The sequence below is a fragment of the Anabrus simplex genome, chromosome 5, assembly GCF_040414725.1.
Source record: "Anabrus simplex isolate iqAnaSimp1 chromosome 5, ASM4041472v1, whole genome shotgun sequence".
Lineage (NCBI taxonomy): Eukaryota > Metazoa > Arthropoda > Insecta > Orthoptera > Tettigoniidae > Anabrus > Anabrus simplex.
In genome coordinates, this window is record NC_090269.1 from 333,932,289 (window position 1) to 333,946,990 (window position 14,702).

The 14,702-nt window shown below is 39.3% G+C and overlaps 1 protein-coding gene across 1 annotated transcript in view; it reads left to right on the forward strand.

The window, feature by feature from the left end:
- The window catches only part of Atf-2 (Activating transcription factor-2), a 136,220-nt gene that overhangs the window by 115,798 nt on the left and 5,720 nt on the right, over positions 1-14,702 (forward strand). The window contains exons 9-10 of the mRNA XM_067147599.2: positions 5,153-5,289; positions 10,995-11,185. Coding sequence (XP_067003700.2) covers positions 5,153-5,289; positions 10,995-11,185 — 328 coding nt within the window. The remainder of the gene's footprint in view (positions 1-5,152; positions 5,290-10,994; positions 11,186-14,702) is intronic.

Below are 14,702 nucleotides of genomic sequence, written 5' to 3' on the forward strand. Positions count from 1 at the left end.
TGCAGACTTGATCATCAACTTTCATGCTACCAACGTAATATCAAATATCGTACAAATAAAAATACAAGAAATTTTATAATTCATCGTCGCTTAACAACTCAAATCATTCCCATTAACATCCAGCTCCAAGACTGAATGGTTAGTGTGCTGGTCTTTGGTCACAGGAGTCCCGGGTTCGATTCCCAGCAGGGTTCCCTGGCACGGGGACTGGGTGTATGTGCCATCTTCATGATAATTTCATCCTCATTGTGATGCGCTGGTCGCCTTCAGCGTCATATCAAAAGACCTGCACCAGGCCTCTTTGGAGGCCATACACTGTTGTTATTATTATTATTATTATTATTATTAACAGGATTACAACTTTAAAAACCTCAATTGTCAATTATAAAGAAAATCTTTAAAATTATTTAATAAGATCTCTCCTTAAAATATTTGGAATATTCTATACCGGGTGATTCTCTTGTGCCTACTAATTATGTTTAACCTTTTCACTCCCACGCCCGAGTTAACTCGGACATTCGAGTGTCTTCCGCTGTCCCAACCACGAGTTAACTCGTATTTCAACTGCCCCGCTCTCTCCCGGTGCCGACTTTAGTCGTATGTTCCAGTTCTGTCGCTGAACATGAGATGGCATCATCTGACAATGCTCAGAGAAGAACACAGCTATCTCGATACATCGCAAGCGCCTTATATTTAGTCTCGACCCTTACACTATTCTTTGACAGCTGTCTTGAGTCACCCAACATGGCTGCATCCACAAGCACTAGTAAACAAAGTTTGACGGAAAATGATATTTTAGATGTTTTAGGTAATGATAACGAGTCTGACTATTACGAGGATAGTGAAGATGATATATTAGTGAATGATTCTGTGGAAAGTGATAGTAGGAGTGATTTATCTGAAGGTGGGGAGGAGGAGGAATCAGAAATCGAACCTGATCACATGGTGCAGAAAAGACCGAGATTAATGCCACCACATACAGTTTCTCGTAGAACCTGGATAAATGACGCTAATTTTACACCAATAAAACATGATTTTGACCCAACCCAGTCTGGCATTAGGGACGAACTTAACCTCAACGAACATTCTACCGACTACGAAATATTCATTACGTTATTCACAAAGGACAAATAAGACAAGCCATGAAATGAAATGTTGTATGGCTTTTAGTGCCGGGATATCCCAGGACGGGTTCGGCTCGCCAGGTGCAGGTCTTTCTATTTGACACCCGTAGGTGACCTGCGCGTCGTGATGAGGATGAAATGATGATGAAGACAACACATACACCCAGCCCCCGTGCCATTGGAATTAACCAATTAAGGTTAAAATCCCCGACCCGGCCGGGAATCGAACCTGGGACCCTCTGATCCGAAGGCCAGTACGCTGACCGTTCAGCCAACGAGTCGGACAAGACAAGCCATAAGAGGAAGGAAACTAGATATGAATGTGTCAAGTGTAGTGCTTCACGTTGTGTACACCCCTGCATGGAAATCTACCACATAGTAGCGAAGTTTCGATGAAAATGTGAAGGGATAATGTTTTAATTTCATTTTTTATCATAAAACTTTGTAAATAGTTGTAAATATAAAATAAATATTAGCTTATTTCAGCTAGTGTGAAATTATCCAAAAGAACCTGGGATGGGGCATGCATAAGCAGGAAAGATTCTTGGGAATAAAAAGGTTAACACAGCCCAACAAATAGTAAGATCGATATTTCTATACTGGCATCCTTTGTGATACTGATGCCTCAGCATGCAATTATGACCACATCCAACAGTTGCTATAGTCTGTTCAAAAAACATCACTCCATTTGAATCATTTATCTACTTAGGCACAGGCCAGTGTTTGCCACATGCAAACAATAGAATGCCACTGCTTTTGATATTGTGTGCTGCACTGCTGTACAGCTTGACTGAGTCACTTCAGTCATTCGTCATGTTTTCCACAGATGAATACGTTGACATGTTCCCTATCCATGGGGAAACAAAAAGAAATGCGTGCCAGGCACTACCTCTATACCAGAAAAGTTATCCAGACAGGTGACATCTGACTGCAAAGATTTTCAGCAGTGTTGAAAGACATATGCGGACAACAGGCATGGTTCAAAGAATACCACCTGTCTGAGAGAAAACTGTAAAATCTGCTAAGAATGAGAAGGCAGTCCTGGACACAGCTCTCATTAATTCACACACTAGTACACGGGCAATTGCACAACAGTTGAACATAAGCCAGCCATCCGCATGGCAGATATTGCATGCTCATAAATATCACCCCTACCATCTACCTGTATAGCTAAACGAAGAGCTCCATGGGTGAGATTTCAAAGGTCGAATGAATTTCTGTCGGTGGCTATTAGGAAATGTGGAAAATGATGCAGCATTCCTGTCAAAACTCTTGTTCTCGGATGAACCACAATTTCACAATAATGGAACCATCAACTGCCATATCCTGCACTGTTGGAGTGCTGACATCCTCACTGTGTGCAACAGGCAGCCTATCAAGGACAATGGGGAGTGAATATATAGTGTTGAATCTTGGGTGATCGCCTTATTGGACCATATTTCTTTGAGGGTCATTTAACAGGCACATGCTACCTGCACTTTCTCTACCATGAACTCTCACTTCTGCTGGAAGAAGTACCACTTGAAGATAATTTAATGATGTGGTTTCAACAAAATGGAGCTCCACCACATTTGACTTTAGCCGTCCGTTGTCATTTGCATGAGACACATCCAGGAACATTGATAGGAAGAGGAGGACCTGTTCCTTGGCCTGCTAGGTCACCGGATTTAACACCATTTGACTTCTTCCTGTGCGGGGCATTTGAAACAAAAAGTTGACACTCAAGTGCCAGAAAATCCCGAGCACCTCCGGCAACTCGTCACCAAAACTTGCAGATCAGTCAGTCATGCTTTGGCGTGCTTGAAGATCTATTCAGCAGCCGGCCCAGATGTTCACGTCATCATTTTGAGCATTTGCTACCATAGCTAAACAATGTCAATGTATTTTGGTTCTCCTACTTGCTGTTCCATATTTATCCGCCCCTGATGTCAAATTGGTTGTTTGTAGAGCGACATGCACTGTCATTCACTGAAAATATGCATAAAAGAGGATATTTCATGTACATTGAGGTAAAAATTACAAAAACAGGAATAAAAAATAGTATCTTCGGCCCGTATTCGAACCTCCTACCTCACACGCAAGACTTACCCGCTTTCCTTGCCCTTAGCAATGATGCTATAGTGCACTGTGCAACAATGTGTGCAGATTATAGCTCATATAATAGTTTTAACATGGTCACAATGCCCACTTTGTGATTCTCAGACGTTTCATTTTCATATAATTTAGAGAGCGCACTCATGGTTGCCATTGTTTAATAATGTTACAGCATAACGTTTTCCTATTAGGCATAAATACAAAAATATCTGTTTGTTTTTGCTGTGCGTTTCAGAAAGGCCGATATTTTCATAACATATATAAAAACCCTGGTTAGTTGGGCTGCATAAAACAAAATTAGTACACACAAGAGAATCACCCAGTATAATGTCTTTAAAAAACCATGTGTCAGTCGAAAACTTAAGGCTGAAATTTCTAGTACAGCTCCATCTTTATTCCTTCTGTGTTGAAATACTCGTACATTTTAAAATGGTAAACAACTGTACTTGTGTAGCTGCTTGGATCAGTAAATGAAATGACGTATGGCTTTTAGTGCCGGGAGTGTCCGAGGACAAGTTCGACTCGCCAGGTGCAGGTCTTTTGAATTGACGCCTATAGGCGACCTGCGCGTCGTGATGAGGATGAAATGAAGATGAAGACGACACATACACCCAGCCCCTGTGCCAGCGGAATTAACCAATTATGGTTAAAATTCCCGGCCCTGCCGGGAATCGAACCCAGGACCCCTGTGACCAAAGGCCAGCACGCTAACCATTTAGCCATGGAGCCAGACACTTGGATCAGTAATAAACTGTGAATCAAGAATTGAAAACTGGAAGAAAGGAAACACTTGGATCATTAATAAGAGAGGTGTGTCATGCAGATAATGGACAGAATTGTTTGTTTTGTTTTACAATTTGCTTCACATTGCACTGACACAGATAGGTCTTATGGCAACGATGGGATAGGAAAGGGTTAGGAGTGGGAAGGGAATGACCATAGCCTTAAGTAAGGTACAGCCCTGGCATTTGCCTGGTGTGAAAATTGGAAACCACACAAAATCATCTTTAGGGCTGCCGACAGTGGGTTTTGAACCTACTATCTTCCGAATGCAAGTTGATGGCTACGTGAACCAAACCGCGCAACCAGTTACTTGGTACAGAAACACTTAAAATGAACTGTAATGTCATCTCAGTTCGATCTCTCCCTGGAAGGAGCCTTAATACATCCCGTTGTAGAAGATGTGAAGAGTTTGAAACCTTGCCTCATGTATTGGGGTTATGTTGTAAGGGAGAGCTGATGAGAATCAATCGGCACTAGTTTGCACACAGATTGCTGACAGCCTCCATAAACATCACTTGGAGGTCTAAGAAGAAGTAGGATGTCTTTCCACAAATGGATCCACAAGTTTAGCTGATATTGTTATAATTTACTGGGCAAAATGTATGGGTATGGTGATTGATCTCACTATAAGATTTGAGGAAAATGAACGTCAGCTTCAATTAGTGTGTGAGGAGAAAGGGCCGTATATGAACCATACACAGAGGATCTTGGAAGGACGGGCTTGTGATATGCGCAAGAGGGACAATTCTTAAGGAGACACTGAACTGTCTAAGAAAAAGGAATTCCCAGACATCATCATCATCCAGACCACAGCGAACTCTGTGCTGAAAATTTTTTTGGTGATTGTTAGACACGATTTGATTTGTACTCCCTGACATGAAATACCAAGTACTGGATTTTTTTTTTTTTTTTTTTTTTTTTTTTTTGCAATAAAATCAGAAAGAGAAATTCTGCCTGATGGTTGATAATTGGAATTTTAAGTTATAGTTCAAACCCCGCTTAAATCTCAAGAACAGATAAAGGAAATATTGTTCATATAAACTGATTAGGAGGCTGATAAATTTGATTCCCTAATAGGGGCGGCTATCAGGTGGATTATCTCTCTCTTAAAAGGAGAAATATTCATTCATATCTAGTTCTCTTATTTACAGGTGAGGACCAAAGAGTTGAAACGGGAGCATCATAGTGCTTCAGAAGGTTCTGAGTCAAATTCTCCTCCAAATCGACCTAGACGTTGTGCTTCAGCAGACGATATTGAAAAGAGGAAGAGGTTCTTGGAGAGAAATCGGTATTGTATTTCTAAATTAATTTTCACTTTGGCAGGAGATTTTCTCCTCACATTTAATCTATCATGTTGGTCAGGATGTAAGACAACCACACATTTACGACAGCTCTGTGGGTTTTATAGTGCTTTGTAAGAAGAAGAACCCCTCAAAGAAGATCTCGCACACAGTACAGCCTTGATATGCCTATGGTATGGTACATAGATACCATATTTACTCGTGTATTAGACCCCCTCACATATTAGACTCCCCTTGGCTTTTCGAGACGAAGAAAATGAAAAAAATTAATCTCTAATACAAGATCTTCCAACGTAATTCATCAGAGAAGAACAACGATTCCGCTTCGAAGCGGGTACAAGCCGTCTGTAGCTCTGATGACATCACACAAATTTGTGAATAGTTTCGTCTGTACGACCCATGCAACGAAAACGTCGAAGTCGTGCAGTACATCTGTGTTTCGTAGTTAAGAAATGTCCGCCTATGTAGACGTACTGCAGCTCTGATGACGTCGCACAAATAGATGTCTGACCCGCGCATTGCAAGCACGCATCAGTCGTATATATGTCTGTGTTTTGTAGTTAAGAATGTCCGCCAGCGTAATGGTTAGCACAATTAGCTGTCGTTCTCGGGAGCCTGAGTTCGATTCCCAGTACCGTATTGCCAAAGATTTACGAATGGTAGGAAGGTTGATTTGTGGTAAAAATGGTACATGCAACTCCCTTCCACTGGGGGCCTGTCTAAAAAAGAGCTGCACCACCTCGGGATGAGGAAACGCGTTTACTTGAGTTAGGAAATATTCACGGTTGTTGCTAGGCCTATCAGTATAGGCAGGCGAGATCATTAACAAAGTGATCGTTGAATATCTCGTGACTCGGGTCACTATAGGGTTTTTGGGAGAAAAGTATGTTTAAAACTTGATTAAAACAATCCAATCACAATTGTTTTACTCACCAACGTACCTAACAAATAATAACAATATTGATTTTTATGCCCCCACTTACTTTCAACTATTTTCGGAGACATCAAACAAAACATACTAGGGTATGCACTAATAAAAAATGGGGGACACGAACGTATGAAATTAAACATTATGATAATAAACATATAAAATTAAAGGTTTAGTTTAACAGTTCCACCTTTTCAATACAAAATTGTTGTAATGCGGGTTACATTACAAATGAAACATTTATTTGGTACTAGTTTCTACCTAAGGTTAAAGTCATCATCAGCCAACAACACGAAATGCATAACATATGATATAGTCCATAAACAATGTACGTATATCACAGAAACATTGTGGTTTGATGCTATAAATTAAAAGTTGAAGATGAAACAGTCACAATGGAGATAAAAGTTTTAAATTATGCATAAATTGCATTAAAGTAAGGCACTGAACTGCTGTTGAAGGAAGATTTTATTTGATCAGTCTCCATGCTGAAGATTCTTGAAAATTTGTGTATCCTTCGCTACAAAGTTCTGACAGCTGTAAGTCATCATATGGTAACCACCATACAGCTGTAAGTCATCTTATGGTATTCTACCATACAGCTGTAAGTCATCATATGGTAACTACCGTACAGCTGTCAGAACTTAGTAGCGAAGGATACACAAATTTTCAAGAATCTTCGGCATCCAGATTGATCAATTAGAATCTTCCTTCAACGGCAGTTAAGTGCCTTACTTTAATGACATTTATATATAATTTAAAACTTTAAACTCCATTGTGACTGTTTCATCTTCAACTTTATAACATCAAACAACAATGTTTCTGTGATATATGTACATTGTTTATGGACTATTTAATATGTTGTGCAGTTTGTGTTGTTGGCTGATGATGACCTTGATCTTAGGTCGAAACTAGTACTCTTAAGTCGAAACTAGTACCAAATAAATGTTCCATTTGCAATGTAACCCGCATTACAAAAATTAAGTAATGAAAAGGTGAAACTGTTAAACTAAACTTTTAATTTTATACAGTAGAAGTCCATTATAGCGAGAATTCATAACAGGGAAAAATGTACTCGCTATAACGGATTTTCGTTATATCCGATTCTTTTTATAAAAGTCTGAAAAACCCCCATGCACATTAAAGTCGGTGTGAAATGATAATCAGTTTGCTCAAAACTTGCGTTTCCACGGATGATATCCATACTATGGCTTGCTTGTTTGTTTGCTTGTTTGTTTCTTTCTTTCTTTGTTTTTGAAATCCGATACTATGTGAAAGTGTATGTTTAATTTCATTCTGAAACAATTATAGTACTGTATTTCTCCGAATCCAAGACAAACCCCACTTTTTCCTTCAGAAAATTTAAATCAGGCTCAAAAAGTGCTTTGTAAAATCATATGAATGCCTTTGTTGTACAGTACGCATTTTTAGATGCCAAACATTGGCTTTCATCGTGCCCTTTTTATTTTATTTGCGGCTGCACAATTATTCTTTATTTCCGCGGATTTACTAACCATTAACTTAAAATTGGTATCATAATACCGAAGAGAACCTGTTGAAAATTTGTTGGCATTATGAATTTTTTTGGAGAACGGCAGTCGACACGTATTACTAATCGACTCAAACATCGCCTTCGAATGTCAACAAGAGAGATCGCAAATGCACATAGTGAGAAAACTATACCGTACCGAAGATGATCGATTACATTTTGTGGGAAACATTTCAGTTTTCTTATTCAAACAGCATAACCTATCCTAACTTAACCGTACTATACGTATGATGAAAACATACTTCAACTGCCAGGAGAGAAATGATAACCTTCTCGCCATAAATTTTCATAATAAAAGCCTTTCCATAATTTAACCAGATGCGAGAAAATATGAACTAACCCCTGAAATCAATAATGCACTCTGCCATATCTCGAGGTGTATCCCATTCTTCCTTAATTACAGTATTTAGCATTAAAATTAAACGATCGTTTAGTCAGCCTTTATTTTTAACGAGTTAACAACTGTTATCGGACACATTATTTACGCATTTATTACGAAAATATGTTCTCTTTCATTTCGAATTTACTTCATGGAACTGCTGTTGACGGGTATTATTAATCAATTCCAACGTGAGTTAGCTGGAAAATTTATAATGTCCAATAATGGACCATTTATATTGGTATTATAAATTTACTCATTCAGGACAAATAATTTAGGTTCCCTATGGGAATCAACATCTATATCACCTTTGAATGTCGACAAGAGAACTCGCTAGTGGACGTAGTGAGGAAACAGTACCGAAGGTAATCGATCGCATGCAACATAATCGCTGGGGTGCATAAATATCGGTAACGGAAAAAATCGTGCGTGCTTAATCGCTCGTAATAACGGATGTGTCAATGATAGGGCTTTCGCTGTAACCGAGGGATAATACGCAGTTTACTGTAATATAGGAATTTAGAAGGGACAGCAAAACATTGTCCTTATAACGGAATTCTCGTTGTATGCCGTACTCGCTATAGCGGACTTCTACTGTATGCAATCACAGTTCAATATGGACCATTCAACATGAAGTTTATATCTCTTAATACCTATAGATATCCATAAATGTGGCAAACTTTCCTGTTATTTATTTTTATTCTTTCCATCGTGGAACTTTTGGCACTATTTGGGGGAGATAACATACCTAACCTAAACATTGTGGTCTCTCTTATTTCATTTACAGATGTTTAGGTAAATCCTGAAGTGATAAATGTAGAGAATAAGCATGAAATATACTTAAAAATAAGGGTCTGGCTTTCAGTAGCGATAGTTATCAAAAGAATGCTTCCAGTCACTATGTGTTTCATTTGGAAATACAACTAGTAACGTATGCTAGTTATCAGCTGGTGGTGTGGCACAATTTCAACAACACGGCTTTATTCAGAAAGAGTGGCTTCTGCTACACATACACCAGCTGGGAATATCAGAGACCATCTCCAGAAACCATTTGGGAATACTTCACACAGTTTGGTCTCAATAGTCAGGAACAAAACTATTTTTAAAAGGTTCAAAAAAGACGACCTCGAATGCTCTCGGTCTCGATTGCAATGCATGGCTGACAAAATGGCAGGGAAGATGACATCACTTGGAATGATGACACATCGTTAGTAGGGATCTTAGCAGCGCAAAACAATTAAAATGAAAGCAGTGATCAGGTTTACTGTGTGGTAAGCCTACTGCTCAACTGACAAAGACAAATGACTGGCCACTGAGTTATTTTGTATCATGATATTACAGTATCCTTATCCCTTTTATCTATGGGGTCGAGTATGAAGTGAGACGGTATAACTCAAATATTTTCATAAGTTTGTTAAAGAACGATGTAGAATGTTTGCTTATACAATTTATAGCCTAGAAGTAATTAGTTCACTGCACAAAATTTGATGTTATCGCATATTGGACCCTCCATTTTTTTTTTTTTTTATTATTATTTTTTTTTTTTTTTTTTTTTTTTTTTTTTGCTGTGGAAAAGGGGGTCTAATACGTGAGTAAATACGGTATACCTTGTCATACCTTAAGTTAATACTTAGAAGTACTTAGTCATGCCATAAGTTCTATCCCTCATGCAAAGGCAAGTCATCATCATCATCAATGTCCCACTCCAGTCACTTGGGTGTGTAGTGTAGAGAAAAATGTAGCTGCATCATATGCATGTATTTTAATTTATGAACTGGCGAACGATTGAAAGTTGTACTCCAACACTATAACACAGCATAGCTCACCGGTTGTGACTTGAGCATATTTGAAAGAATGAATGCATTAATGTATTCATATTAGTGGAGTCCCATACCACCACTGCTGTTTTAAACTGGCTATCATAGTAACTGCACCCTCGTGGTCAAAACATCTACTCAATAACTATGGCAGCTCCGCATTGCCTTAACTCGTGCTGAGAGAAGGCATGAAACGTGCGCCCCCTTGCCGCTCTACTACCATGTGACAACACAGTAGGTGCAGCCCCTCTCACCCCTGTCTTCCCCTTGCTTATACCCTCTCTTGTACTTTAGTCTGCTCAAAAAGTGACCTGGAGAATAGTTTCACCAATGTGTTGTACAGTGGCCTCAACGTAGGAAGGTGTCCACTGAGGGGAAGCATTACTGCGAAAGAGGACTCCCCCCCCCACTGCCTTAAGTAGAGTTGCATACTGTCATTTAGAAATAAAGTTTTTTTTTTTTAATGTTATATTTTGCACTGACACAGATAGGTCTTATGGTGATGATGGGACAGGAAAGGGCTAGCGATAGGAAAGAAACAACTGTCGCCTTAATTAAGGTACAGCCCCAGCATTTGCATGGTGTGAAAATAGGAAACCACAGAAAACCATCTTCAGGGCTGCTGACAGTGGGGTTCAAACCTACTATCCCCCCCAAAAACTCGATACTGGCCTCACTTAAGTGACTGCAGCTATCAAGCTTGGTAGAAATAAAGTAGATCTCTGGATCACAGGCAACTATTGAATTGCAGCGGAATAAATAAGAATGAATAAATATAGAGTCAATTATGTCAGAAATCATAACACTTGGAATTCATTAGGAGTTTCTAATTAAAAGTGATAATGACCTGTTTTAATTTTCCATCATTAACAGACCTACTGTAACTTAAAAAATAGAAAGACCTAGGGCAATCTCTGGTTCTTCATTGTCATCTTTACATAAATATTTACTGATTTCTTAACTGTAAAATTTAAATGATTTGTTAGAATGTTGACCACGATTTTATGGTAACTTTGCAGAGAAGCTGCTATGCGGTGTCGTAAGAAACGGAAAACATGGATTCAAGCCCTGGAACAGCGTGCCGAAGACATGCAGCGAACAAATCACTCTCTTCAATCTGAGGTTGCTGCTCTCCGAGCAGAGGTGGCTCAGCTGAAAACTCTACTCCTTGCTCACAAAGACTGTCCTGTGACCCATGCCATGGCACAAGGTTAGAGTAATAAAATGTACTCTCGTATAATTTTTTATGCACTGATATCCTATTTTTGACTAGTTATATCCCTGAGATTACGAATCATATTTTGTACTTTCCAAATTTAATGATATTGAATCTATCACATTTTTCAAATAGGCTCCTTCTCCTCTTCCATTTTTTGTTCTACTTAATCATGAGAGTGCTGATGTATCTCTTTCATTCTTTCTAGGAATATGCAACATCCTCTCTCAGATCTAATTCCTTTGTGATTGAATTAATTCCCCTGTTTCACTTCATTCTTGATTTTCTTCTCATTTTGGGTGTTACAGTAGCTCAGGTCAGGAACACCCTGCTACCGTATGTGACAGTAGATGGTACTCCCTTTGACTGTCTGGCCGAGGGTTGGGCGGCCAGTACCAAACCCAACAAACTAAGGGAGAACCAACGGATAAGGGCGGAGGAGTTCTCCCTTAAGAGGCTTGATGAAGCCTTTGTGTAGGAAATGACACACTAATTCACCAAAATGCTGCTGCCTTGCAGATGTGGCAGGGGACTGCCAAAGGCTCAGGGAGATTACCCTGACACAAAATCCTCTACAGTGTTAGGCCTAGCAAGTCAGCTGCACAGAGTTGATGAGATTATTGCTTTCAAAACCAAAACAAGCCTCGGATGTATATTAAAATTACCAGACATGACAACAACTCTTCATGCAACTCATGAACTTATGATGGCCAACAACCCGAAGCTCATCGAGATGCAGGAAGAGACCTGCATTACACAGGAAGAAACAGCTCATAATTGGAACTGTCAATATCCTCACCCTTACTGGTAAATTCGAAGATATTGTAGACCTCATGGACAGATGCATACTCGGCATTTTAGGGTAGAGTGAGACAAAATGGAAAGGGTCAGGAAAGAAAACCTTACAAAATATATATTGTACTGGAGAGAGAACCCTAATGAAGCTAGAAATGGAGTTTCTTTTGTTCTCCACACAGATGTTAATGTGCAGGCGGACATAAGTTATATGAGTGACAGAATCATTAAAATGAAATTACACGTTGCCCAGGTATTTCATACCTTTCTCCAAGTATCAGCGATTCAGAAACCAGGTGTTGGATTGCAAAACTTTCCCAGGAGCAGACGTGGACTCTGACCACAACTTGTTGGTCATGAAACGCCATCTGAAGCTCAAGAAATTGAAGAAAAGAAAGAATGCAAAAAGATGGAATCTAGACAAGTTTGAAAGAAAAGAGCGTAAGGGATTGTTTCAAGGAACACGTTGCAAAAGGACTAAATGAAGAGGCTGAAGGAAACACAATAGAGGAAGAGTGGATAGTCATGAAAAATGAAGTCAGCAGGGCTGCTGAAGAATGTTAGGAAGGAAGAAAAGATCAACTAAGAATCAGTGGATAACTCAGGAGATACTAGACCTGATTGATGAATGACAAAAATACAAGAATGCTAGAAATGAAGAGAGCAGAAAAGAATACAGGCGATTAAAGAATGAAGTGGATAGAAAGTGCAAGGTAGCTAAGGAAGACTGGCTGAAGGAGAAGTGCAAGGATGTCGAAGGTTGTATGGTCTTAGGAAAGGTAGATACTGCATACAGAAAAATCAAGGAAATCTTTGGAGAAAGGAAATCTAGGTGTGTGAATATTAAGAGCTCAGATGGAAAGCCACTTCTAGGAAAAGAAGAAAAAGCAGAAAGATGGCAGGAACATATCCAACAGTTGTATCAAGGTGAAGATGTAGATAATTTGGTTCTGGAACAAGAAGAGGCGTTGATGCTGATGAAATGGGAGACCCAATTTTGAGGTCAGAGTTTGACAGAGCTGAGTGTGACCTAAATAGGAACAAGGCAACTGGAATTGATGACATTTCTTTCAGAATTACTGACTGCCTTAGGAGAAACCAGCATGGCAAGGTTATTCCATTTAGTGTGTAAGAAGTATGAGACAGGAGAAGTCCCATCCTATTTTCAGCAGAATGTTGTTATACTTATTCCCAAGAAAGCCGGTGCTGACAGGTGTGAAAACTATCGCACCATTAGTTTAGTATCTCATGCCTGCAAAATTTTAACACGTATTATTTACAGAAGAATGGAAAAACAAGTTGAAACTGTGTTGAGAGAAGATCAATTTGGCTTCATAAGTAATGTAGGAACACATGAAGCTATCCTGACTTTACGTCTGATCTTAGAGGATCGAGTCAAGAAGGACAAGCCCATGTACATGGCATTCGTAGATCTAGAAAAGGCATTTGATAATATTGATTGGACCAAGCTGTTTAAGATTCTGAAGGTGATTGGGATCAGATACCGAGAACGAAGAATTATCTACAATCTGGATAAAAATCAGTCTGCAGTGATAAGAATTGAGGGCTTTGAAAAAGAAGCAGCAATCAAGAAAGGAGTGAGGCAAGGCTGCAGTTTGTCCCCCCTCCTTTTCAGTGTTTACATAGAACAGGCAGTAAAGGAAATCAAAGAGGAATTTGGAAAGAGAATCACAATCCAAGGAGAGGAAATCAAAACTTTGAGATTTGCCAATGATATTGTTATTTTATCTCAGACTGCAGAATATCTCGAGAAGCTGCTGAATGATATGGACGAAGTCTTGGGTAAGGAGTACAAGATGAAAATAAATAAGTCCAAAACAAAAGTAATGGAGTGCAGTCAAATGAAGGCAGGTCATGCAGGAAATATTAGATTAGGAAATGAAGTCTTAAAGGAAGTAGACAAATATTGTTACTTGGGTAGTAAAATAACCAATGATGGCAGAAGTAAGGAGGACATAAAATGCAGATTAGCACAAGCAAGGAAGAGCTTTCTTAAGAAGAGAAATTTGTTTACTTCAAACATTGATATAGGAATTAGAAAGATGTTTTTGAAGACTTTTGTGTGGAGCGTGGCATTGTATGGAAGTGAAACATGGATGATAACTAGCTCAGAAAGAAAGAATAGAAGCTTTTGAAATGTGGTGTTACAGAAGAATGCTTAAGGTGAGATGGATAGATCGAATCACAAATGAAGAGGTACCGAATCAGATTGGTGAGAGGAGATCGATTTGGCTAAATTTGACGAGAAGAAGAGATAGAATGATAGGACACATCTTAAGACACCCAGGACTTGTTCAGTTTGTTTTTGATGGAAGTCTAGGTGGTAAGAACGGTAGGGGTAGACCAAGGTACGAATGTGACAAGCAGATTAGAGCAGATGTAGGATGCAGTGGATACGTAGAAATGAAAAGGTTAGCACAGGATAGGGTAGCATGGAGAGCTGCATCAAACTAGTCTGTGGACTGATGACTCAAACACACACATGCCCCACAAACAGGCTGCCCTGCAGATGAAAAAGATCCATTCCTTGTAGATCTAGAGGACAAAATAAAGGAAGACAACATCACAATTATGGGAGACCTGAATGCCCAAATTGGGACAGATAGGCAAGGCTGCAAAGACATCAGAGCTCCAATCCACAGAACTCTCTACAGATGAAAAATAACCTGTTACTCAATGGAAATCACCATTTCAC